General features: G+C 41.0%; 1 protein-coding gene across 2 annotated transcripts; it reads right to left on the minus strand.

Moving 5' to 3' along the window:
• LOC108435596 (cilia- and flagella-associated protein 69) lies at nt 1-27907 on the minus strand. 2 transcript variants are annotated; one of them, XM_017711536.1, is made up of 24 exons: nt 27854-27907; nt 27585-27732; nt 27239-27295; nt 26016-26081; nt 24703-24812; nt 24536-24612; nt 23101-23199; nt 22857-23009; nt 21553-21730; nt 19856-19979; nt 19704-19752; nt 19493-19614; nt 18272-18506; nt 17151-17315; nt 13755-13870; nt 12564-12682; nt 10935-11016; nt 10225-10417; nt 9476-9613; nt 9281-9357; nt 1966-2163; nt 1111-1197; nt 860-964; nt 1-536 (listed from the first exon to the last, which is right to left on the minus strand). In XM_017711536.1, the coding sequence occupies exons 2-24, from the start codon at nt 27705-27707 to the stop codon at nt 363-365; spliced, it is 2847 nt and encodes a 948-aa protein (XP_017567025.1). In that variant the 5' UTR covers nt 27708-27732; nt 27854-27907; the 3' UTR covers nt 1-362. The 2 variants fall into 2 exon arrangements, with proteins under 2 accessions (XP_017567025.1, XP_017567024.1); XM_017711535.2 differs by having other exon boundaries at nt 27585-27858.
• Nucleotides 27908-27957: the final 50 nt, after the last annotated feature.

Genomic DNA, 27957 nt, shown 5'->3' on the forward strand with positions numbered 1-27957 from the left:
TCCAAGTGCACTTAAGATATATTATACAATCAGATACAACAATCCTCCAATAGCCTGATGGAATCCTGCTTGAAGTTGAGCCAACTCAGCAAGGCAAACAAAACAGACACTATTACGCATCAGCAGGAAACAACAAATGTGTAGCAGCTTCGAGTCTGACAAAAAAATACATATATATTATTTATCTGAAGGATTGTACATAATTTCTGTAGATTTATTTATAAAAGTTCTATATATCTGCGCAGAGGGGAGAAACTCCGGTTCCTGGAGGTCTCAGAGCTGTTGAATTGGGTGCATTAGAGCTGTGGAGATGCTAAACTCTGCGGTGATCTTTTGGAGATTGATTGTCTTTACTGTGGTGTCTATTTGACAGTGACAGTGTTAGGAAGCTCCAGCTCAGTGTTTGAAGGGGCCACTTTCCTCAGTGCTCCCCCCTCAATAGGCACCCTCTCCAGAGCTAAATCTGTATTTGCCAGGGGTCCTCCAGTCAGAGCTGCAGGGGTGCTCTCAATCGTCAAGACACGGCTGAAGAAATTCTGTTACACGAAAAACACACATTGAATACATGCTGTTGAATGGACACTTGCAATAGACTGTCAAACACAATTCAGAGAGACACATCACAGGATATTTATGGTCCATGGACTATCACACCATGGTCTGGTTAATCTGTGCTACATTCGTATTGCTTGCTGCCATCAAAACAAACACTTTTACCTTTTAATTTCAAGTTAATAAGCAATTTTTCAACAAGTGACATCATCCAGAATCTCGTCAACGTCTAATCAAACACAGAGACAGCATCAGAGCCTTAAGATGATGGGACAGAGTTCATGTTATAGCAGTACAAAGCTCTTACGGTAGTCTGCAGGTTGGGAATATGAGTGGAGTGAAAAATAAACCCGTCCGATTTCTCCCTCGGCCGAGACAACTCGATAGATCTTTCCTGCAGCAGCTTAGACTCCTGAGGCAAATCAAAGAATCCAGAGATGGAAATGAAGTACATACTGGCTGAATATGATGCACTGGACTCAGTTTCTGCTACTGTATGTTGTCATTCGTAGGCTAACTATAAGTCAATTCAGCAATGACCACAATACAGATACGCACCTTTAAGATTTTGTAGTCTGATGTCTTTGCAACATGATGCTGCCAGGACTTTGCAGTTAGCTCTTGTTGCTTACGGTTTAAGCTGATCTGTATGTTGAAAATAAAAAAAATACCCACAACTTCAGTTGCAAGTGGAGTCTATGTGGATATTTAGTTGCTGTCCAAAGAAAACCATGAATTTCTAAAATAGTAACATTACAGGAGAGGGCCAAAAACATCCTTTACTTTCACTGTATGGTAATGGAAAGACATTTAATTTCAAGAAATTTTGGAGCATTGCTATTGGTCCAATTTTCATGAAATTTTCGCTGAGCTCAAACAATGCAGAAAGGCAAAAATTGCAAAAAATGGAGATACATGTTTTTCATTGGACAGATTGTAAGTACCTGACAACACTGTGTGGAAGCTGGGAAAGTTTGCAAAAATATAATACCACGATAATTTTACAACATAAAACACACCAAATACTTCAACACCTAAACACATTTTACTAGTAGTGCCAATTTAAAAGCAGCCGCTGAAAACGCTGGGTTGATTTGGATTCAGAATTTCAATCACTGTACTGCACCACAGCCAGTTAAACAGGACGATTTATGCTCCTCTTTAAAATGAGAAAAAACAGCAAGTTAGTCTGTGTTCTTTACCCACTACTGACTTCAACAAGATGCTAAAAAAAGCACAGCGCTTATCATGATTACATTGTTATATTGTCCGCCTCTAGAACTGCCCCTCTAAAATATACAGCAACCAGCTTCATATGCACTGGATATATGAGGCCTGGCCAAATATGATGAAAGGATATTTGGCATTTCACAAACTGGCTGTGAGAACAAGAGTCAATAAACATTGTTTGACCTCTTTATATGCAAGTTTCTCCTCCTTGAGGTCTTCCTGCTTCTGCTGGTCCAGAATGCTTTGCTGCAGCAAGCAGACGTGTCTGGCTGTGTCTTCGCTTGTCTGGACGATGGTGCTGAGAGCCTCGGCGTCCGGAGTGATGGGTCTGACACCCTCCAACTCCAGCTCAGCTGACACTTCACTCCACACCTCTCCTGTCTGCACACACACACACACACACACACCCACACACACACACAGTGTAACTGACATTCCACACTCTGATGTCCAATGAGCTGTAAAGTTGGGGAAACATCATGATATGTGATCATTATCTTGATATATTATGTCACTATGCACTTTACTGAGTATATCATGGGTCTCGCCAGTATTTCTTGTGCATAATACATCTAATAATTAGCCATTTGGGATTAAGTCATATATGCACAACTCCATACCTGTGACATTTTGGGTGAAGAAGCTAGAACTTTCATAGCGCACTATATAGCTTGGAGGGAGATGCTGAGATTCATTGAGAAACTGTGCTGTAGCAATTTGGCTAAAATGTGCCAAACTGCACTAAACTAAAAGCAGGCGGTGATGTTCCTGGGCAGGATATTCCAATCTCTCTACAGCCTATTTTAAAAATCACTAATCACATCATTGCCCCGCGATGGACTGGTGACCTGTCTGGGGTGTATATCCTGCCTTCCGCCCAATGACCACTGGGATAGGCTCCAGCACCCCGTGACCCTGAGGGAGAAGCAGCTTAGAAAATGTGTGTGTGTGTACTCACATTATACCATTTAGTCAACCAGAGCCGCATATACGAACTGCAAATGTTGACTTTTTGCCTCTGTTTACGTGTACTCATGTATGATCAAGTTTGTGATGATGTTTGTTATTATGTCTATTATTATGGTTGTGTGTATTTTTGGGTGCCATATTGGTTTGTGAGATCTGCTCAAACTGCTGGAGGAGACCAGTGTGAAGAAAAAAAGAATGTCCGTCCATCCATCCATCCATCCATCCATCCATCCATCCATCCATCCATCCATCCATCCGTTTTCTAAGCCACTTCTCCGTCAGGGTGAAAAAAAGAACGTGATGATTCTTAATATTAATCATTAATCCATTGACTTCTTATATTCTTAATGATGTTTAAATGTAGATACTTTGAGTTTCACTACAGTTTATTCTGGCTCCTATACTTACACTTCCATTTCCTTTGGTCATATTTTGCCTGTTTCAGCTTGTTTGCAACCTTAGAAAAACTAAACAGTATAATATTGTGATATTTTTATATTTTTGATATACTGCCCGCCTTTACACAACTGTCAGCTCAGACTAGACCCTAATGACTAATAGCTAATAAGGATTTTAAAAAGCTGCCCTGTTTTCTAGAAGCAGACACCTAATACATTTGAAGGGGAACTCCACCAATTTTGCAAAATTACTTAATCATTCAACTGTTTAGATGTAAACAAAATCATTCAGAGTCAAAATTGTTCACAATTGTTGCACTAGGAACCAGACATTGTAGTTACCACTACAAATTGACAATATTGTCAATATATTATTGACAATAAACTGGACTGGGCTAAGAACACTGACGCCCTCTACAGGAAGGGCCAAAGTCGTCTCTATTTTCTGTGAGGCGCCTGAGGTCCTTCAACATCTGCCGGACTATGCTCAGGATCTTCTATGAGTCTGTGGTGGCAAGTGCTATCCTCTATGCTGTTGCATGCTGGGGAAGCAGGCTGAGGGTGGCAGATGCCAACAGACTCAGCAAACTGATCCGCAAGGCCGGTGATGTTGTGGGTGTGGAGCTGGACTCGCTGATGGTCGTGTCAGAGAGGAGGACGCTGTCTAAGCTGAAGGCCATTATGAACAATGGCTCCCACCCACTCTACGACACGGTGATGAGACACAAGAGCTCATTCAGCTCAAGACTCATTCTACCAAAATGCACCACAGAGAGCCACAGGAAGTCATTCTTACCTGTGGCCATCAAACTCTATAACTCCTCCCTCAGTGTGTGATTCACAAAACTCAATACCAAACTGTTCAATAATAACAACTGTGTGTGCAAAAACTCAGAGGGACACTAACTTAATTTAAATCATTTAAATAATTGTAACTGCTTTGTACCTGATGTTTCATATTACTATCACAATCACCGCCACCTTACTATACTCATAAGTACTTAAATCTGGTGTACATACTGTAAATTCTCTATATTGTCTTAAATTATTAGTAAAGTGTTTATTTTTACATAAGTGGCTGCAACTGTAACAACTGCAATTTCCCCTGGGATCAATAAAGGAATCTGAATCTGAATTATCACCATTTTATCTGCTATCCAAATTAACCAGCGAATTTTTGTGTTTTGTAAGTAATGCTTATATTGTAAAATAGTGCTAAGTTTGAAAAAATCCCATTTTTGGGTACTATTTTTTCCTAACAATTCCTTGCATGTACCCCTGTCTGCCCTGCACGCCTTTTGTGTTGTATGGGTTGGCAACATTGCGTCTCACTGTGTCAGCAAAACTCATAGCTTTTGTGAGTAACATTAATCATCGGAGGGGCTGTGATAGATCACAGGTTCATCTCGCTGTCCTTCCCCATAAACCTGTGAGCAGAGTAGCAAGTAGTTTGTTGTTGACACTGTCAATTTCCATTCACCCTGGGCTCTTCTGCCTCGCCGTCGGCGGGTGCAGTCTCTCTCTCTCGCCTCTGTTTTCTGTAGAAAGGCGCATTTCACACTGAACCACTCTGAATGATTTTGTTTACATCCTAACCTTGGAATGAAGTCATTTTGCAATTACTGGAGTGGAGTTCCCCTTTAACATGCCTACAGTTTTTCATCAAATGAACCACTGTTCTTTTAAATGGCCCATATCCTGAAAGAACAAATTTCCTTTGCTTTTTTAAAAAAGCAAAAAAGCTGCAAAAACAGGCATTTGCTTCTGTGATGTCACAAAAACCTTTGCCTTAACATATATCTGCCTACAGTAGCTTAGCTCCGCTCAGTCATGCTGAAGCCAGCTGTGTTTTAGCCCTGACAGCTTTCTAATAAGGCAGAATACAGGAGCAGCCAGTCAAAGCAGACCTCATTTACATACAGTGCCTTCAAAAAGTCTTCATACCCCTTGAACTTTTCCACATTCTTTCACGTTACACCCACAAACTTAAATGTATTTTATTGGGATTTTATGTGATAGACCAACACAAAGTAGCAAGTAATTGTGAAGTGAAAAGAAAATTATGTATAGTTTTCTTATTTTTTCATGAAGTCTTTTGGGGTATGTCTCTACCAGCTTTTTATGTGAGCTTATGTGAACAGCAATTTTTGAGTTTTGCCACAGATTCTCAACGGGATTTAGGTCTGGACTTTGACATGGCCATTCTAACACATGAATATGCTTTGATCTACACCATTGTAGCTCTGGCTGTATGTTTAGGGTCATTGTCTTGCTGGAAGGTGAACCTCCATCCCAGTCTCAAGTCTTTTGCAGCCTCTAACAGGTTTTCCTCCAGGAGTGCCCTGTATTTAGCTCCACCCATCTATCCATGAACTCTGACCAGCTTCCCCGTCCCTGCTGAAGAGAAGCATCCCCACAGCATGATGCTGCCACCGCCATGTTTCACGATGGGGATGGTGTGTTCAGGGCGATATGCGGTGTTAGTTTTCTGCCACACATAGCGTTTTGCATTTAGGCCAAAAAGCTCAGCTTTGGCTCATCTGACCAGAACACTTTTCCACATGTTTGCTGTGTCCCCTACATGGCTTGTGGCAAACTGCACCAGGACTTCTTATGGCTTGCTTTCAAAAATGCCTTTCTTATTGCCACTCTTCCAACTACGACTAATAGTTGTACTGTGGACAGATTCTCCCAACTGAGCGGTGGATCTCTCTCTTTTTTTTTTTATGTCCGCCACCAACCCCCATCTTCGGAGGACCAATTTTTCTATATTAATGGTATTACAAATTTCTTTTAGTATACGCTGCAATCGTGTAGAGGGAGGACAATAAACTGCAAACATACAAGCAAACAAAAATTACAAGGGGCAATAAACGTGAAGAAAATTGTAGAAATTGGGAGAAAAAACAAACAAACATATAGAACACGTAAAACGTAAAAGGAGAAGAAAAAAAGAAAACAGAAGTTATAATATTTGCACCCTCAGAGAATGAATTGAGCTATAGCTATTTATAATATCTGCCATATACATTTATTTGTGTGTGTGTGTTAATATGTGACCAAATGTGGTTTTTCCTTGTTTTCCAGTTTGTCAGAATAGTCTTTTTAGCGATGGTTAGACCACCAAAAGTGCTCTGTTGTCTTTCTTGTTTAGATGGACTATGTTTAGCTGGCATGTATGTAATTATCAGGAGTGTTTAGTGAACTGTGTAAACAGATTTCAGAGTCTGTTATTCCCATTTTATAGAGCCTTTGCCCAGTGTAGTGAACTCTGAGAATGATCGTATATTGTATGAGGTGGAGGTTAGTAATGTTAGTCATGCTAAATGTGCTTTCCAGAATGTTTGTCCTGAGGTCGGTAGAGGGAGTAACCAGAAGATCTTCTTCCCACTTTTTCCTTGGTACATAAATTGTTTGATCTAACTCAGATAGGAATTTATACATTTTAGATAATATTTTTTTGAGGAGGAGATGTTTAGGAATTCTTAAATTAGTGCACTTCGTTCTAGCATATATTTTTTGTTTTTAATGTTTGAGTTTAATATGGATCTAAGCTGATGATATTCCAGAAACTGGTTGCTCTGAATGCCGTATACCTGAGTTAGATGTGGAGTTTTTATTCTGCATAATGTGATGTAAGTGTGTAATACCCATGTCTTTCCATCTAAAGTAAAGTGTAAAGTTGTTGTGTTTTTGGTGGCAGGAGAGTGTTTGGAGGGTGCCAATGATCTTATGCAGTTTCCACCAAGCTGTCAGTGTTGATGCTATCATTGGGTTTTTGAAACAGGAGTGGCGTTTGAGTATTGAACAAATGAATGGTAAGTCAGAGTTGTATTACTTGAAGCTTGTTCTACTGCTCTCCATAATTGATCTGTTTGATTAGGCTTTATCCATTTTATTATGTATTGCAAATGATTCGTTTTTTGTATTGTTGGAAATTGGGGGCTTCAGGCCTCCCTGGGTTCTGTGCTTCTGTAATGTAACTAATTTGATCCTAGGTGGTTTATTTTTCCAGTAAAATTTGGAGATAATGGAGTCTAAGGTTTTGAACCAGGTAGAGTGAGGCTGAATTGGACTCATTGAGAAAAAATAGTTTACTTTTGGTAACACGATCATTTTGATTGTATATATTCTGCCAATAAGGAATAGTGGAAAGTTCATCCAGCATTTGAGGTGATTGTTTATAGTTGAGAGTAATGGGTTAAAATTGAGTTGCAGCTCTGACAGCTGGGAGGAAATTTTGATGCCCAGATGTGAGATGTATTGGGTGCTCAAGTGAATAGGAAGAGACTGTGCTGCTGTAAGTTCATGTGATTGGTGGTAGATTTAGTCCAGTTAATAGAATAATTGGAGATTTTGGAGTAATCTGTATGGTTTGAGGAATTGATGTGGGGGGATTCTGCAAAAACGGTAGGATGTCATCTGCATTTAAACTGATTGTGTTGTACAGTTTGGGTTTGGAAACCTTTTATGTTTGTGTTTTGTCGTATAGCTGCTGCCAACGGTTCTATAAAAATTGAGAATAGGAGGGTTGAGAGGGGGCATCCTTGCCTGGTACCTCTGTGCAGTGTGAAATTTGGTGATATTAGTCCATTAGTATTAACTCTGGCCTTGGGTGCAGTGTAAAGAAGTTTCATCCAATTAATAAATGATTTGACCGAACCCTATTTTGTGCAATGTGGTAAGGAAGATTTTCCATTTGACTTTATCAAAAGCTTTCTCTGCATCTAATGTGACTATTGCAGTAACTGATTTGTGAATCGATGTGTGACGTATGAGGTTAAGTAGTCTGCACAGGTTAGTGGTTGAATGTCTTCCTTTGATGAAGCCGGTCTGATCGGGATGTATAAGTGATGGGATAAGGTCTTGCTTATCATTTTTGTGTCTGTGTTAATGAGTGATAGTGGACGGCAGCTGGAGGGTAGGGTGGGTCTTTGTTAGGTTTGAGAGGAAGTGAAATTATAGCGGTGTTCATTTCAGATGGTAAAATCTTGTATTTCGGATGTCATTCTATTGAATAGTGGGTCGAGTGTTGTCCAGAAGTGCTCAGTGGGAAAGCCGTCAGGACCAAGTGGTTTATTATTAGATATGTGATGAAAGGCATTATAAAGTTCTGACGTTAGTCGATTTTCCAGTACTTGTGTTTGTCCTTTGGTCAGTCTTGGAAGGTTTATGTTATTAAGAAAAGTGCAAATGTCTTCTGTTTCTGGCTCGTGTTCTAGTGAGTATAGATTTTTATAAAATTTTCTAAATACTTGATTGATCTCCTCTGGTGTTTGCATAATATTTCCTGTCTCATCCTTGATTACTGGTATTGTTGCTTTTTCTTTATTACATTTTACTAGATTAGCCAAGAGTTTTTCAGGTTTTTTGCTGTGTTCACAATTTTTGTGTCTTATTTGTAATATTAGGAATTGACTCTTCTTATTTATGAATTTGTTGTACTGTGTGTTATATTTCCTTAGCTCATTTTCAGTTTTTTCTGTGGAGTTGTTTAGCTGTGGATCTCTGCAGTTCCTCCAGAATGACCATGGGCCTCTTGGCTGCTTCTCTAATTAGTGCTTTCCTTGCCTGGGCTGTCAGTTTAGGTGGACGGCCATGTCTTGGCAGGTTTGCAGTTGAGCCAATGATGAACTGAACAGTGCTCTGTGGCAGGTTCATAGCTTGGGATATTTTTTATAACCTAAGCCTGCCTTACACTTCTCCACAACTTTAGCCCTGACCTTTCTGGTGTGTTCCTTGGTTTCATGATGCTGTTTGATCATTAATGTTATCTAACAAACCTCTGAGGCCTTCACAAAACAGCTCTAGTTATACTGAGAATAAATTACACACGGGTGGGCTCTATTTACTGATTAGGTGACTTTTGAAGGCATTTGGTCACACTAGATTTTATTTAGGGGTATTAGAGTACAGAGGGCTGAATACAAATTCCACACCATACTTTTCAGATTTCTATTTAATACTTTTTCAAGGCACTGTACATCATCCTTAATGGTACAGTAACAACAACAGCCTGTTGAGTTTGAAGGGATTAAAGCAAGGTTGGAAAATGGTCATGTAACTTAATTATCACACAAGAAAACGCGAGATATGGGCCCTTTGAGTGACACCATAGAGTCTGAGCTTACCTTAAAGTCCAGGTATCTGCTCACTATGCTCAAAGTGATGTAGTCTTCTGCAGTCAAACCACGCAGTTCCTCAAAGCCTACAAGCACATCCATTTTTCATTAAAACAAAAAAAAAGAAATAATGCATCTGTTCTCTCTCTCTCTCTCCCTCCCTCTCTCTCTCCCTCTCTCTCTCTCTCTCTCCGACATGCTCACCTATTCTGCAGAACAGACAGTAGATTTTTGAGCGCAGGTTTTCTGATACATCCATAACAGCAGCACTAGGTCTGTTTGCAGCTACAGACACTAATGGCTCCTCCTCTTGATAGCGAGACAGGATGGGTTTCTTCACATCTGCAGGTTAAACCAACACCATTAAAACACTGAACACTACTTAACCGAAAAATATCAACTCAGAGAACTGAGCCTACATCTTATTGAGTAAGGGTGGACGTTTTATTTAATAGACAAAGAGTTTTAATGTTTTAACTTTAATATCAAGACCAGAGGCCACTAGATCAGTGATGCTTTCATTGAAACAGTTTAGTCTACAGTAGTCCACTTTAAGGGAGAGCATTCAAGGAGGGCCCTCTATTGTGCACACACTGGATAAAGTAGTAATTTGAATATTTGTGGGGGAAAAGGGGAACATTATGTAGATCAGGAATGAAAAATTCAGGTCAATCAATAAGATCTGTAAAAAATGTTAACTGGTTTAACTTCAAATTCAGATTAGCCTGAACTAAAAATTGGCAAGGCAATTTAGTCCAAGACTAGTCTTAGCCCATGTATGTGAAGCTAATAATGAAATTTTACTTACAATGCTACAATGCTTCCATTCTGTCTAGAGTTCACCGATTCCTTACATTACTGACTTTCCCCTCATCTGCAACATTATTAGCATCATTTCACATTGGTAGCATAACATTTCTGGGTGAAATGGTGTTTTATCTCTGGCCCTGTACCAGTGATTCTCCCTTGCTGGTCTCTATTCACGCCGAGCTTGGCCTCCTCCTGCCTCCAGAGCTGAAGCAGCAGAGCCGGGGCAGTAAGGTCCTTCTCTCCCCTCCAAGCATCGACGTGGACCAGCGTCTTGTGGTTGTCACACAGCTCCAGCAGGGTCCCCAGCAAGGCACTCTTCATGCTCCTGGGGCTCAACTGTGAATTGAGGCAGAGTGAGATGGGGTGATGGGGTAAGGCTCACATTGTGCAGTTAGAGTGACCTGGTAAAGTTTTTATTGATTGGAGTCAGACTGTGTCAGATATAATCGTTCAAAATTCAAGCTTTTTGATTGGTCAGGAGACTTACTATTTAGGTTAAAGTCCATGTAGCCTAAAGTTAGACGCAGTAGGTTGTGTTATAGGGTTACTGACTGTGGTTTCATATCATTCTTGTCTAACTTTATTTTTATACCCCCACTGGCCGGGAAAGGGAACTGGTCTGAATGAGACCGTTCTTCATTGGCCCAGGTTAAGCGTTGTTCATATATGAGTGAATAAAAATAATCTTGCAAAATGTTCTTTTTATGGGCCAAATGACACAGCTTTAGCTTTAGGATGTGCACTGAGTTCTTCGGTTCAGAGCTACAGCTCCACCTGCTGGTCAATAAAAAGCCTTGCTTTCAGCAACAGCAGCAAACCTCTTAATGATGGCCGAGCTTGTGATGTTACTTACGTGGAGAAAGTCGAGTAAAAGGAAAGCGCCCTCTTTCTCCAAGAACAAATCTTCTGTCGTGTAACAGCCAACAATGCAAGACCTGCACGTTTTCAGATTAGGGGGTAAAATAAAATAGAAAAGGATAAAACAATATTATAGAAGGCGATCAAACAGTCGTTTAGGTTAATGGCACAGTTGAGCTTGAAACAGATTACTCTGCCCTGTAACAATGGGGATCACTCCCAAACAAAAATGGAATACAACAGATTCTGTTTATGGAAAATACCACATATTTGGCTGTATGCAGAAGTTTGGGCACCCCGGCCATATTTTGTTCATTTTCAAAGTGAAAAGAAGTAAACCCAACTGCTGCAGCCAATCATTTTTAAAAATAACAGTTTTCACTGATGTCATTGCACTATTACTTTGTATTTGAATAAATAAATATAGTGATTGTGGCAAGTGTTTGCAAATGTTTGGACACCTTTCCAGCTGTAAAGTCTAAGAACTTAATTAACTCATAAAGCCTCAATGGACTCAATAGGACTGGTAAGGCAGGACAAGAATTGTTAATATTTGCCATTAATGTTTGTCAACTGATTACAATTACACAGTGTAATAAATGCCTGCAAAAACAGTGAAGCCACAAAAAAGTTGTTAAAGTATTAAAACTTCCAGCAACTTTTACCGGAAATGTCATTTCAGGAGAATTGTGAAAGTCAAGGTAAGATCTGGAAAATTCTCAAACAGATCTGCTTGTATGCTGGCCAGAAAAGCAAAGAAAAAACCCCATATGACAGGAAAGGACCTGCAGGAAGGTTTAGCTGATACAGGAGCGGTTGTGCATCACTGTATGCAACCAGGACACCTTACCTGCAACTTTATCACCAAATCAAACATCAGAAGTATGCAAAACAGCATCAGAAACAAATCCTGTGGAATGATGAGGTAAAATTGGAAATCTTTGGCTACAGTCACCAAAGGTTTAGACAAAAGGGGAAGCGACATTTGATGAAAAGGACACCTTGCCTACTCTTAAGCAATGGAGCAGAAAACATTACATGGGTAGATGGAAGAATGACTTCCTCTAAACATCAGCAAATTCTGGAGGCAAATGTGACAAAGCCAGTCAAGAAAATGAAGCTGGCTTCTACAACAGCACAAAGAGCCAAAGCATACCTCAAAATCCACCATGAACTACTTCAAGAAAGGCAAGTTGCACAGTCCTCGGAGTTGCAGAACGTCTAAGACGACCCATTTTTCTGTTTTTTTAAGTTAATAAAATATCAAGTAGCTGAGCATTAACTTCTGCAGAAAAATGTTATTTTTAAAAATAATTTGCTGGAGAGGCTGTAGTAGCTTTTTTTGTCATTTAAAAAAAATCAAGGAAACATGTAATTGGCCAGGGGTATCCAAATCTTTGTATACAGCTGTACAATACATTTCATTTCCCAGGCCTAACAACTAATTCAACACAAGTGAACGATGTGATCAAGTCTATTAACTAGTTAAATCAGATGTGGTGGAGCAGGGAAAGCATGAAACTGTGCTTTGCTACTTTACTGAGAAAAACTACTTTTCCTAACCCACTTTTGGTATAGAGTGAGTAATGTGGTATGAAGGTGTTCAGAGCATGTGAGGGCTTACCAGACGCAGTCCACTGTAGACAGGAAGAGTCGGTTGTGTCCCAGGCCGCTGTAGAGCTGAGCTGGGTTCATTTTTAGATAACGGATGACCATCTCCACACCCTCTGCACCAAACAGCTCCTGCAAAGAAATCACACACAGATAATTACGCATTTGTGGTTACATGTGCCAGTGAGTCTCTGTCTCTACTGTTCACTGAATAAGCCTGTTACAGGATTACGTTTTGTTTTATTTATAATGTTTGCCTGGTTTTATATACCAAATCTTTCCCTCTCTCATCAGTATCTAAGCTGCTTATCCTTCAGGGTCGTGAGGGGTGCTGGAGCCTATCCTAGCAGTCACTGGGCAGAAGGCAAGGAACACCCTGGACAGGTTGCCAGTCCATAACAGGGCAGACATACAGTGACATTCTTGCACACAGCCACACCTAGGGGCAAGTTAGTATCTGGCTGCCTGACTGCATGGCTGAACTGTGGGAGGACTCCACACAGACAGGACCCTGGTCGACCCAGGGAATCAAACCCAGGCTCTTCTAGCTGTGAGGTGACAGCCCTATGCACTGGCGCCCCTGCACCAAATCTTCCTAATTCATTTTTATACCACCATTTTCCTGTCTTTTTATCTCAGGCTTTAAGACTGATGTATAGAAATGACATTGGCACACTGTTTAACAAGTAAAAGGAGGAACACCACATTCAAAAAACAGCCCAGGCTGAAATGTATGTGACAAACTTCAGAATAAACTGAAAATAAACTTCAGTCACTCTTTTTGGATGTCTGGATCCTGTAATGATGGATTGACTTCCTGACATTCAGGAACAGCACAGCGTTTAATCTCCACATCTTCCACTCCAATATAGCTGCTACAGACTGTCTGCAGTTCACACCACTTCACTTTAAAATGAATGAGCAGCACTAACCTGCTGTATGCCGAATGGATGGTCATGTGTAACTGTGTTTAAGGTTGTGATCGTGATGATATTAAAATAGATTGTTTCTGTAGTCGCTTTATAGGCTGGGGAATAAAGTGTGTGTTTTCAAAATGGTAACTGTATTTACATATTACATTAAACTTATATAAAAAAATAAGTTTTCCCTGGTATGGGCCCTTTAAAACCTAGGACAACTAAGGGCAGAGGATGCCAGCAGATGAACTGCACATCGTAAGGAAAAGCCCCTCTGGGTGTCTCACCTTCCTGTGCATGTCTTCCTCACACAGGGCAGACAGGGTGAGCAGCACGTCTGTCTGAATCTCCACACAAACAGCATCCTCCTCTTCCTCTCTCTCCTGGAAGTGCCTCAACAACCCTGAGCGTGGACACATATTTTAAACAGTTACAATATAAAGGCACAGACAGGTGACTAATAAAAGAAAAACCTGAATAAATGAGTGGAGAAACATAACACAAGTGTACATGCTTCCAGACAGGCATCCTGCATGATGCATATAAGCAATTAACATCCTACTACGCTCTGCAGCATATATAAAAGTGCTGAGTGCTGAGAAGGGGCCAAGAAAATGAAAAGGAAAATATTTAAGTGACTTTAAGTGAAGTTCATTGTTGGGTTGTGGACGGCAGGAGCTTTAGGCTCAAAGACTGCTCAACTGGCTAGTATTACAACAGAAGAGATTTGATATGGTCAAATGAGGCATCCATCACAATGTTCTCCCCAAGTGGGTGAGTGCATGTGTGGCATGCACAAAGAGAACAGTACAGGAGAGAATGCTTGACCTCTACGGAGAGGAGGTCCAGTAGCTGATATGCTGAGGGAGGGCCTTTGTTGGCAAGATTTGGATCTACTTGTCTCCTTAGAGGAAAGGGTCACTTTTACACTTTTATCCTCTGATGAATCATTTCTGAAACCTGGTCTTTTTTCCAGGATATCAAGACCTCCATTCACAGGGGTCGCTGAATGGTGTGGTGAGCAAGACAATGATGTAAATCATATGCTGCAGCCTTCTAAGTCACCTGATCTCAATCCAATTGAACACCTGGACTGACATCCCTCTACACCGCCATCATTGAAACATATCTTTTGGTAGAATTTAGAAAGCCACACAGACACGGGGAGTCTAAAGTATTTAGCCAGTCACCAATTGTGCAAGTTCTCCCACTTAAAAAGTGGAGAGAGGCCTGTAATTGACATCGTAGGTAGACCTCAACTATGAGAGACAAAATGAGGAAAAAAAAATTCAGAAAATCACCTTGTCTGATTTTTAAAGCATTTATTTGCAAATAATGGTGGGAAATAAGTATTTGGTCAATAACGAAAGTTCATCTCAATACTTTGTTATATATTCTTCATTGGCAATGACAGAGGTCAAACATTTTCTGTAGGTCTTTACAAGTTTGGCACACACCGTTGCTTGGGATGTTGGCCCATTCCTCCATGCAGATCTCCTCTAGAGCAGTGACGTTTTGGGGCTGTTGGCAGGCAACACGGACCTTCAACTCCCTCCAAAGGTTTTCTATGGGGTTCAGATCAGGAGAGGCCACTCTAGGCCACTCCAGGACCTTAAAATGCTTCTTACGAAGCCACTCCTTTGTTGCCCTGGCAGTGCGCTTGGGATCATTGTCATGTTGAAAGACCCAGCCACGTTTCATCTTCAATGCCCTTGCTGATGGAAGGAGGTTTGCACTCAAAATCTCACAATACATGGCCCCATTCATTCTTTCATGTACACGGACCAGTCGTCCTGGTCCCCTTGCAGAGAAACAGCCCCAAAGCATGATGTTTGGTTTCATTTGACCATATGACATTCTCTCAATACTCTTCCGGAACATCCAAATGCTCTCTAGCAAACTTCAGACACGCCCGGATATGTACTGGCTTAAGCAGGGGGACATCTGGCACTGCAAGATCTGAGTCCCTCTCGGCGTAGTGTGATACTGACAGTAGCGTTTGTAACGTTGGTCCCAGCTTTCTGCAGGTCATTCACTAGGTCCCCCCATGTGGTTCTGGGATTTCTGCTCACTGTTCTTGTGATCATTTTGACCCCACGGGCTGAGATCTTGCATGGGGCCCCTGATCGAGGGAGATGTAACAGTGGTCTTGTAGGTCTTCCATTTTCTGATTATTGCTCCCACAAGAGATTTCTTCACACCAAGCTGCTTGCCTATTGCAGATTCAGTCTTCCCAGCCTGGTGCAGGTCTACAATCTTGTTTCGGGTGTCCTTCGACAGCTCTTTGGTCTTCACCATAGTGGAGTTTGGAGTGTGACTGTTTGAGGTTGTGGGCAGGTGTCCTTTATACAGATAACGAGGTCAAACAGGTGCCATTAATACAGGTAATGACTGGAGGACAGAAGAGCTTCTTAAAGAAGAAGTTACAGGTCTGTGACAGCCAGAAATCTTGCTTGTTTGTAGGTGACCAAATACTTATTTTTTACCATTATTTGCAAATAAATTCTTTAAAAATCAGACAATTTGATTTTCTGAATTGTTTTTCCTCATTTTGTCTCTCATAGTTGAGGTCTACCTACGATGTCAATTACAGGCATCTCTCCACTTTTTAAGTGGGAGAACTTGCACAATTGGTGACTGGCTAAATACTTTTTTCCCCACTGTATATATATATATATATATATATATATATATATAGTGATTTTCTGGATCTTAGTGTGTTTGTTTAACCATTTTCAGAAGCCCAGTATTTTATGTAGTTAAAAAGCAACTCCTGGTTTGACCAATCAGTGCTTCAGTAAATAGTGCTCATGATGTAATTGATGATATTAACAAATCTCTTATTTGAATTATGAATATGACTTTATTCTAATGTACATTGTGATAAACTCACTGCTGAGGTAAATTGCTTAAAAATTTGCTTAGATGCCTAAAACTTTCACACAGTACTGTATGTGACAAACTGTTCAGTTCAGACTGAAATTCTCAGAGAGAAAAATACCATCCACACCCCAACAATGAACCTCATTTAAAGCCACATAAATCTTTTTCTTTTGATCTACTCGGCCCAAAATCGAGGTCAACCTGTCCTTCTCAGCATTTTTGTACATGCTACAGAGCATATGAGGATGTTAATTGCTTCTATATATCATGCAGTACATCTTTCTGGAAGTCTCTTTTCCAGGATGTCAAGACCTCCATTCACAAAGCATGAGGGATCACATGAATGGTGTGATGAGCAAGACAATGATGTAAATCATATGCTGTGGCCTTCTCAGTCACCAGATCTCAATCCAACTGAATACCTGGACTGACATTGCTTTACACCGCCATCACTGAAGCATCAACTGAGAGAATATATTTTGGTAGAATGGTGTTCCCTTCCTCCAATACATTTCCACAGACTTGTAGAATCCATGACATGACACAAAAGCTGTTCTGGCAGCTCAACATTCACATTTACAGCCCAAAATCTGGAAGCTAACTGGAATGGTAGGCAATTGAATCTTTTCAACAATCTTCAATAATAACACTTACTTCTGACAAGCTGTCATTTTTTAAATTTGCACTAACCAATCAAGCGAAAACCTGCACTAGCGGTGTAACTAAATCAGGCCTTTTGACAAGAACACAGTCAACAGTATATAATCTATAACACATATGGTATATCCCATAATATTTACCAAGGAGCTGGCTGAGGGCTCCCTGATCACAGAGGTCCTGGTTGATGAGGCTGTTGCTAAGTGACACCATACTCCTGAGGAGGCGCACACAGTACCTCATCTGAGCCTTCTTCCCGCCCTGGCCTCCAGCACCATGGAAACCATGACTCTGTCCAAAATAAGAGTCTGGAGAAAAAGAGTGAAAATGAGTTTATTTGATGTACATTATTTGATGTACTGACTGACTTACTGTGGCAGCGACTGCTTAATTATATCTTTAACACAGCACATCAGACTACAATCTCTGCAGAACACTGCTACTGAAATATTGTGAACCAACTCCAGATGATACAACAAAACCATTTATCCTGTCCTGATATTGAGACAGATATTGAAATCTTAAGCATTAGCCAATGCCAATACCAGGCCTGATAGACACCAATTTGACGTTTCTTCTTAAGAAAATGCTAATGTCTAAAATCAGCTATTTTTAATTAGAGCGCTCACATCATGGGAAACTGAACTGCCCTTCGTATTTTTTGAAAGCAGAAAGCTCAATTTTCAAAACACAGCATTTAGCCAGTTCGGCCACTTTTGAAACCAACATATTTACTTTTATCCACTTATTCATTCCACAGCGGTTTAGATCAGCACACTCACACTGAAGTTATAAAGTGTGTTTCTGCTCTGACTTTCTGACCGAGCCACAACACAGCCAATCAAAGGCAGCCGGTCAGAACAGAGATCATTTACATGAATCGGTCTTAAAAGCACCAAAAAAAACAGCCTGATTAATTCCAAGCAATAAAAGATTAGATTCGTTTTTGCATAAACCTTCATAAACACCGGGTTGGGGAGGGGTGGGAGTATGTGCTGTTGCTGGAGCCTATCCCAGTGTTCATTGGACGGAAGGCAGAAAACACCCTGGGTAGATCACCTGGCCATCACAGGGCAGACTCACAGACCTACACACGGTCACACACACCTAGGGGCACTTTAGTGTCTCCAACTGATCTGATTGTATGTCTTTGGACAGTGTAAAGAAACCAGAGGAAACTCATGCAGACTGGGGGAGAACATGCAAACTCCTTCTACAATGTGTCGCTCCAGCTGCTTTACCCAGCACACCTTTTCTAGCATACCTTGCTGAGTGCACCACTCCAGCAGCATCAGCAGGCAGGTGTTGGCCTGGCATGACAGATATTCATCCAGCATGAGCGGCGCCACTGTGGCCAGAGTGGCTAAAGCGTGCAGCTGTAGCTCCTCCTGCTGGACAGAGGTCCAACTGCGTCTGCCCTTTCCGCTGGGTCGTCTGTCAGATGAACTGGGCCGCACAAGCAGCATCAATGCCAGCATCACACGGCTCTCTTTAAACAGCTAGTCAACACAAACACAAGGACAGACACATTCACAAAGTGAAAACAAAGCCATCCTGGACCTTTTAGGTAATTTAGTCCCGGCTGGAAGTACGTTTAGACCCCAAAAAGTGGACGTTTACATACAGGACAGATGGTTGGCCTGAGTAAACTGCTACAAAAGTGGTGATTCAATAATTTTTTTGAATGTTACACTATCAATAAAGGTACATTTTAAAGCCTAAAAATCTAAAAAAAAGTTTTGAGTATTGTTTTTATTGTCTAAATTCCACCACTGTCTAAACAGTTTTTCCAGTCATATTTGTCTATTCAATGTATTTTTAAAAACTTGAATTATCCTAAAACAATCCAATCAAATTGAGGTCAAATTTGAGAATTTCATGGACAGACATGCATTGATCACTCGTTTTTACAGAGCCACATTGGCCAATGGCTAATTGTTTATTATTTATTTTTATTAGACTTTTTAACAGCGAAGCTTTAACATATTTCTAATATCTTCTATTAGCTAAAGTCACAATAATAATAATAATGTAATTTTCGCTGTAATGCCTGGCATTTTTTAATAAAAAATATTGATACCAATTCTGATGCAAAATGTCTTTTAATCCTAAGCACTAAACTGAGCAATTCATTCTGTAGAGAAGAGGTAACTGGCTTTTAAGCACAATGAATCATGAACAGCTATGCTTTTTCATTTTAACATTGTGGCACAGTGTAACCGAAGCACTCAAATACAGCACAAATGCACTTACATGCTTCATATTATTCACCTCATAAAATTACAATGCAGATCGGCTGATTTATGGGTGTTTGGAGCAAAATCTACTGATACTGATGTCAGCAGATTCTGATCATGCATCACTATTCAAGCTGTACTGATCTGTTTACTAAGGAATCGTGTTGTTGTGAGGTCAGAGATTTACCCCCTATGCCACACTAGTCTGCTGTGCTCAGCACTCCTGCCACACCTGCAGCTCCCCTTACCTGCACCGCCGACAGGTCTCTGGACAGAACAACAAGCAGATTGAGCAGTAGCTTCTTCATCTCAAAATCCTCACTGGTGAAGGACAGCTTGAGGTTTCGGATCAGCGGGTTATGGCTCTTCACTGCGGGACAGGAAGTAAAACTGATGTTAAATTATATAAAATCTCATTATCTATGACAGCATCCACATCCAGAACAGAGCAAGACTTACGTTCAGGAAAAGTGACGAAAAGGATGAGCTGCTTGGCGAATCCACTCTCCTGTTGACAAGAACGTTAAAGTTGCTTTGTAATGAAAAGAAAGTTAAGCAAGGAAGCATTGAGGATAACTCCAGAATGAGAAGGTAATGAACTCAGTACTTACAATTAGTGGAGCCCTGGGGTTTTCGGCAATCAGGGTTATAATCACTAGAAGGTCATTTCGGAGCTGCTGGTCATAGTGCCGGTAGCCATTAAGAAGCTGATGCAAAAAAGCCTCTTTCAAGACCCTGTTGTTCAAAACACTCAATCAAAGATGAAATCCAGGACCAGCGAATACTTAACACCTCATTTATTCCTGAGCTGAAGTGGTAGTTATGTATGTCTTATTAATGGTGTGCACTTTTGAACTCAAGGCTCCAACTCAAACAACTCAAATGCTAATTTGAAAGGCAAATTCTACACCAATTTTTCTACGTTTCTGCACAGTTCAATCACTGAGATGTTAACCTTCTGCACAGTTCAGTCACTGAGATGTTAACCTTCTGCACAGTTCAGTCACTGAGATGTTAACCTTCTGCACAGTTCAATCACTGAGATGTTAACCTTCTGCACAGTTCAGTCACTGAGATGTTAATCTTCTGCACAGTTCAGTCACTGAGATGTTAACCTTCTGCACAGTTCAATCACTGAGATGTTAACCTTCTGCACAGTTCAATCACTGAGATGTTAACCTTCTGCACAGTTCAGTCACTGAGATGTTAACCTTCTGCACAGTTCAATCACTGAGATGTTAACCTTCTGCACAGTTCAGTCACTGAGATGTTAATCTTCTGCACAGTTCAGTCACTGAGATGTTAACCTTCTGCACAGTTTAGTCACTGAGATGTTAACCCTCTGCACAGTTCAGTCACTGAGATGTTAACCCTCTGCACAGTTCAGTCACTGAGATGTTAACCTTCTGCACAGTTCAGTCACTGAGATGTTAACCTTCTGCACAGTTCAGTCAGTGAGATGTTAATCTTCTGCACAGTTCAGTCACTCAGATGTTAACCTTCTGCACAGTTCAGTCACTGAGATGTTAACCTTCTGCACAGTTCAGTCAGTGAGATGTTAATCTTCTGCACAGTTCAGTCACTCAGATGTTAACCTTCTGCACAGTACAGTCAATGAGATGTTAACCTTCTGCACAGTTGTTTCACAACGGGGAAATTTCACCTACAGATGTAACCCATCTGTGCAGTGAAACACCACATACGCACTAGTGAACACACACACTAGGGGGCAGTAAGCACACTTGCCCGGAGCAGCGGGCAGCCTTATCCGCAGCACCCAGGGAGCAATTGGGGGTTAGGTGCCTTGCTTAAGAGCACTTCAGTCACGTACTTTCGGCTCAGGGGATCAAACCGGTGACCTTCTGGTCACAAGGCTGGTTTCCTAACCTCCAGCCCACGACTGCCCAAAGACTGATTGATTGAATGTATGAACAAAAGGTAGTTTTATCTCAAAAGTACCTCAAACAAGTTAGCAGGCATCAGATGCCATATTCAGAACCATTTCATGTAATAAATTTGCGTAAAGGAGCTTTTATAGGCATTAAACACTTCCGACGCCTGGATCCTGTCACCACCACTGTAAACAAGTCTTAGGAGAAGTTAGTAAGAGACAGTAAATTCCCCTAAAAAGACCCATTTCATATCGAACTGCTCTGAATGAGTTTGTAATCAGATTTTACTGATCTAATTAAGTCAGTAGAATTCCCCTTTAACTCTATTTTTATGCAGTACTATACTATCCTACTACTATCTTCAATAGAACTGTGATGTCTCTCCCATGAAGGAGCAATGAGGAATGTAAACCCACATGATGCAGTCCATGTTGCTCAGCTGGCTGGTAACCTCCTCTCTGGAGCCGTTCTCCAGAAGGTTCCACAGGATCTCAGAGGAACGGAACAGCACTTGTCCGGACTGATCTGGTTCGTTCATGTGGAAGCAGACTTTCTGGGCTCCTTCTGCCTTCAGCATAAAGCTACAGTTCACGGCTGCAAGGCCACATGCAGTGAAAAAGGCCATCAGATGAGTAATTATATTACAAAAACATAAAGGAATGGGAAAACAACCATAAAAATGTAATCTCCTCAAATATGAGTTATTTAAAGTGAGAATTTTCCCTTCACTCCAGTTGTAATTAATCAGACAAGACATGTTTGATGTCTGAAGTTTCTTTAGTTTTACACTAATTCTTGGTACCACATTACTACTAATCCTAAGAGCTGGGAGTTACTTGGCTTAGCTTTAGCTCTCAATAATCTTGTAATGAAATAAGAAAATACATATTGTATGTCTAAATATTCACAGTTTGAAAAATGAGATGGTCTTAATGTTGCTATAGATGATACATGCAAGCTTGAACGCTACTAAAGCTGCTGGTCTAAGCTCCATTTTTAAACAGTTCTTCACAAATATCATCGCTATTAACATCACTGGTGTGGTAATTCTTTGTCATGTAATCTCAAAAATGCACCCCTCACTTTTTTGCCATGTTTAATGAACAAACCTGAATTCTATGACTGGCCTTTATTTGCTACAATAGTCCTCATTTCTGCTAGCGCCTGTGGGAGAAATGCTGGCCTACGTTAGCGCAAAGCTAGCAGTGCTATACGTGTACTTTCCCTCACTGTGTTTAATTCTACTTATTGCAGCTCCAACTGCTTTTGAAAGCAGAAAAAAATGTGATAGATCAATTAAAGAACCAACCAAAGCTAAGAATTTGGTTCCATGGTTCTGTTGTCATTAACTCTGCTTCAAAAGGAGCTCCTTCCAGCACTGCCTGTGCATGTGAGATATGCCCCCAGAAGCATGGGTGACCGTTCCAAATGTTCTGACTTGGTCTACGCCTCCCGAATTAACATTGTGCAAACTGCATGCCCAACTCACTTCAGACTTATCTCAAACTACATCAAGCTACTCTCAAATAGACTTGAGTATGTGGTTTCTTCAAGCTTCCTTTACTTGCTAGCTATATTAGCCTAAAAGCTCTGGTGCCAAACTTAAGAAACAAATAAAGACACTTAGCATGTCTTTGCTATCTACATTTGGGGTTAGGTTTAAATGAGAGCTAACCAAGTCTGGCAAACACAATTGAATCCAGCTGAATGCAGAGCTCACCGGAGGAGCTGGAGAGGACTTGTAGGGCCCGCAGGACCTGAAGTTTGGCTGGCAGCTGGTTCTCCATTAGACCCAGTGCCATCACCAGAGTCTCAGCCACACCGCTTCTCTCCACCATCTCCTGTCTGTAACCCAGGCTTGTAGGACACAGACCTGACAGAGAGACAGGCATACATTCCGTCAATACAAGAAAAGGCAAGTACCCCAATTCCTTGATAAAGTATGCTGTGTTGTAGGGACTCACCATCTTCACACGGCTTTGACTTGTCAGAGCTGTACAAGGATATGATGGAAGCGCAGATTTGCTCTCTAACCTTTGAGTCTGAGACCCTCATCAGATAACCTGCCACGATACGAACAATACACTCCACACTGTCATACGATAATACAAGCAACAAGTTCAGCATGATGCTCATTTAACTTAAAGGAAGAGTTCAGCCAAGAAGCACATATGCAGATGGTGTAAAATCCTGTCGTACCCTGTCCTCGTCTTTCTCGGTTTAAGCCTTTGCTCCATGTGCTTTGTTTAGGTCAGCCACTTGCTTTTGTTGTTAGTTGGTCTTTGTCTCCTCCCTGGTCCTGCTTTCTTGTTATCTGTCTCACCTGTCTGTTTTCTTTCTGTTTCAGTGTTTCGTTCAGAGTGTTCGGTCTTTGTCTTGTCTTGTGGATAACTTTGTGTCATGGATTTTTAATTAAACTAAGGCTTTTCACTTGCATCTTGCCTCTTTGTCTCCCTCAGCGTCACAGATTTCTTCTTATCCCAAATGCAGTTGATCAGCCAAGACATGTTTGGTGTCGGAAGTTCGCTTCTCACTGCTTTCACTGCTTTTGTAGTGAAAAAAGTCTAACGCAGCTAACAAGTAAGCGAAGTTTATACACCACAATATAGCATCATGCCTAATTTGCCATACTACCTAAATTGCCATACTATTGCTTTACACAGTGTCATGTTGTTAAATAATCTCAAATAGACTTACTTGGTTTCTAACACTGTAAGTCATACCGTTATCTATCAATATGAAAGAAGGTATTTTGCATCTAAAACCAGTAGAGGCAGCCATCATCAGCTGCTGAAGTCAGAGCTTTCCTTTTTTCCCCGTGTTAGAGAGGCAGATCCCACATAAACATAGCTTTTTTAGGCATGCAGTTTGCATGATGCTAATGGGTAAAATACAAGCTTCCATCACTTATTACCTACATAAGCCCTGTGGCTTGCATGCAAAACTAAGGAAGGGTCGGGTGGGTGAGGCGTGGAGGGGCTTGTGGTGAACTTATCATGACATTATAGCACGGGTCTGCCTCAGGCTGGCTGTATACCAACTTCATTCACCCAGTTGGTCCTTCATAGCTCAGCAATTGTAAACACGCCAGGCATACCTCTGAAAATTTTCACAATGTGTCACAGTGTGAGGGATGCTTGTTATGAGGACGAGCTAAAACTGAGGTCGCAAGAGGAGTTGTGTAAGATCTTAATTAATGTGTGGAAACTAGCAAATCGAGCTGGAAAAGAGCATTTCCAAATGACGAATTGTTAACCAAACATTTGGCTGCCACTGAAGCTAGCACCAGCTCCACTACGGCGAGCGAGTTGGCAGCCAGCCAACACTGGAATAGCCAGGCAACCCCCTGATTACCCGGAGGGATTTCGCTCACTAAGATTAATGGAGCCCATCACTTACCCATCTGAGACAGAGAGTCGGTCACAACGCTGGCATAATTCGTCTCATCCGAGGCCTTCTCCTTTAAGAAAGGAAGCCTTGAAGGGAAGTTTTGCATTGATTAATTTGGATGAACTGCTGCTTCCAGCCTATAATACATTTGCACTGATTACTGAGGAAAGTCTTACCTGCATATATGCAGCAGGTCACACAGTATGGAAGCATATTCGGGATGGTCTTTCGCTCTTTCCGCACACAAGTTTAGAATCGTAAAGGCGTTCACAAGATCTCGCAGAAGCTTGAGTCAGACGTCAAGGAAAATGTTCGACAAGCTTCAAGAACTGTGACAGTTCAGGTAAATGCCCAGTTAAGAAGGAGTGAATGGCGGTGAACGATAAAGGCCATTAGGTCATTAGAACGATGCCATGAACGATGCCAAGACTTCTCAAATCACCTTATTTTGTAATGAATCGTTTTGTAAATAAGATGTTAATCTTAAAGAACTTACACATTAATTAAAGGTTCTACACTAATTAAATGTTTTTGTCAAGAACTGTACATCCAAACTAAGAATCATTTAATGATGAAGGGGAACTCCACCAATTTTTTTAAATTTCTGCATGATGAAGTCATTCAGAGTGGCTTGGTGTGAAGTTTTGTTAATTCTCTTCTTGCCACTTCTTTTCATGAGAAGTCATGGTTCATGCCTTGCTAGCCCTTTGCTGCTGTAGCACTGCCCATTTCCCTGTTGTGGGTCTAATGATGGATTAGCTTGTCTTAATTGATTTTCTAGGGAAACGTACAGAGTCATAGCAGTTGTGATAGGAACCCGACGTCTAAAGTGTTTAACATCTTTGAAAGTTACCCTGCAATATTATTATATCATGAATGTTATTGCACAACATATGACAGTTATAAGTACATTGAATGAGAAATGAACTAATGAAAGTTTTACCTAAAACCTACATTTAAACACCATTGTAAGCAGAACAGCAGCCAAAGAAAACTATATTATCAACATTACATAAAATAATTTATGTGTTCATTGGTCATTTTGTTTAGTAAATAAAACTGATATTTTTATACTATATTAAGGTGTCGATATGTCGACCCCTGGTTCCTATCACCACCACTGCAACCAAAACAAGAGTTGCGTTTCTCTACACTGCAGCATTTTACATCAAACCTCTCTTGAAAAAATTAGGAAAAACCTACTTTTAATCAAAGTTATTTTCCATGCAGACAAAAGTACTTTCTTCATCATACTATGTACCGGAATATGAAAAAGCACTGGCATAGGCTGGCAAATTGGTTTGTAATTGGACTCAAGAGGACCAGCAAAGCAGCTTTCGCTCCCACAGGGACTGGGTGACACTTACTTACATCACAACTGACATCATGACATCCACCGGCTGGTAATGGAGGTACAGTTTTATCTTCACTTAGGATTATTTTTCCTGTTTTCTAATTTTAACAGAATTTCTCTGTCCAGTGAGGATACAAATCCGTTCTGGCATCTCTTTGCGACTTTCTTTAAGGCAGAAATGTGCCTCTCTCTCAGTGAGCTCTGCAAGTAAAGAGATCATATTCAAACATTTACACCCAGTTCTCTATGGAACGTTTCACTGATTTGGTCAAATATATAAACTACGTGTTTATAAAGTCTGTAGACACCTGTTTATCCAGCGTTTCTTCTAAAATCAAAGGTATTAATAGGGAGTTTGCCTCTTTTTTGCTTCTCTACTCTTCTGCGAAGGCTTTACGCTATATATTGGAACACTGCTGTGAGGATTTGATTGTGTTCAGTCACAAGAGCATTATTGAGGTCAGGTACTGATGTTGGATGATCTGTTCTGGATCATGCCAGTTCATCACAAAGGTGCTGGACGGAGCTCCATCACTCCAGAGAGCGCAGTGCTGGGGGTCTTTGTATCCCTCTAGACAACACCTGGCATTGGGCAAGGTGACCTATTCTATTGGTCAGTGCTTTTCATACATCCTGTGTGAGCACAACTGAACACAGGTGTACCTTTAAGGAGAATTCCACCCATTTTTCAAAATGTGTGCCTAATTCAATCGCTGAGATGTAAACACACATTCAAAGTGGTTTGAAAATGCTTGACTGTAATGAAACTTAGTGACTTCTTTATAGTGGCGGTGATGGAAAACACTGGTTATAGCGTCTACAGCATAAATGTAGTCATTTAATTTACTTTCTAAAATGACCAGTGCACCTTCACGTCTTCAGATTTTTTTATATGTCATCTTGACGACGGAAGACAGGGCTAAATCTGAAAAAGTAACCGTCTCTGAGCACCATTTTGACAGTAATGGATTGTAAAAGTGTTTTAAGCCATAAAATAATGGCTCAGGCAACATATTCATGATGATTTTGTGTAAAACGTTTCTGCGAGGGAGCTTTTAGAGGCATTCAACTCTTCAGACGTCTGGTTCCTTTCACCACCACTGTGAACAGGTCTGACTCAGTAAGAACGGAGCATTTCACACCAAACCACTCTGAAATGTTTTGTTTACATCTAAACCATTTCATTATGCAGACATTTCGAAAAATCTGTAGGTTAGAATTCTCCTTAAAAGTGGCTAAATTCACCAACTATTGGGGGTGTCCGCAAACTTCTGGACACATTGTCTAGTCCTTATCTCTGGATATGAAAAATAAAAAAGCTGAAAACCACTGAACCCATTTGAGCTCCGATCACTTACTGAAACGGGGTCTTCCAGGAGGCGCACCACCCGGGAGAGGTCTGGATGCCTGGCAGGCTGTGAAAACACATGCTTCATATATGAGCTGCTGACTGATTTCACAAAGAAGGCCATGAAAAAGACACGAAGCTGGAGTTGTCTTCCTGTTCTCCAGCTTCTTGATCGAATTTTCCCGTTCCACCTTAAATAGAGCAGCAATTACACTCTGGCGCTGAGGCGCCGCAATGTGACCGCCGCACTATTTAAGGTGGAACGGGGAAAATCCCAAGAAGAAGCCAGAGAATAGGAAAATGACTTCAGCTTCGCGGAAAACCGAGCTAGTCGTTGTAATAAAACTCACGCCCACCTCGGCGAGCTCCGGAACAGCCGGTGTGAAGAACTGATGAATGGAGGGAAAGTGAGGAGCAGCTTTTCCAGACTTGGATCCATTCGGCGGTTTAGTTGTCATTCGCGCCGCAGTGGAGAACATCCCGAAAGGAAGACAAACTCAGCCGCTTAGTGACAACATGACAATTAACGGATCACAAGCAGGGACCTTTTCGAAGCAAGTTAAGTCGCGAAAATATGCCTAAAACCAGTCTTTATAACTACGCGGTGAAAATGAACAACACGAACCTGAGCTGCTTGGTTACCGCCCCCATGCACAACAGTCTCCATGGCAACGGAAACAATCTACGGAGCATCGAAGGGTTCAAACGTTATTTTGGTCTCTTTTTTTT

Source organism: Pygocentrus nattereri, chromosome 11 (assembly GCF_015220715.1).
Source record: "Pygocentrus nattereri isolate fPygNat1 chromosome 11, fPygNat1.pri, whole genome shotgun sequence".
Classification (NCBI taxonomy): domain Eukaryota; kingdom Metazoa; phylum Chordata; class Actinopteri; order Characiformes; family Serrasalmidae; genus Pygocentrus; species Pygocentrus nattereri.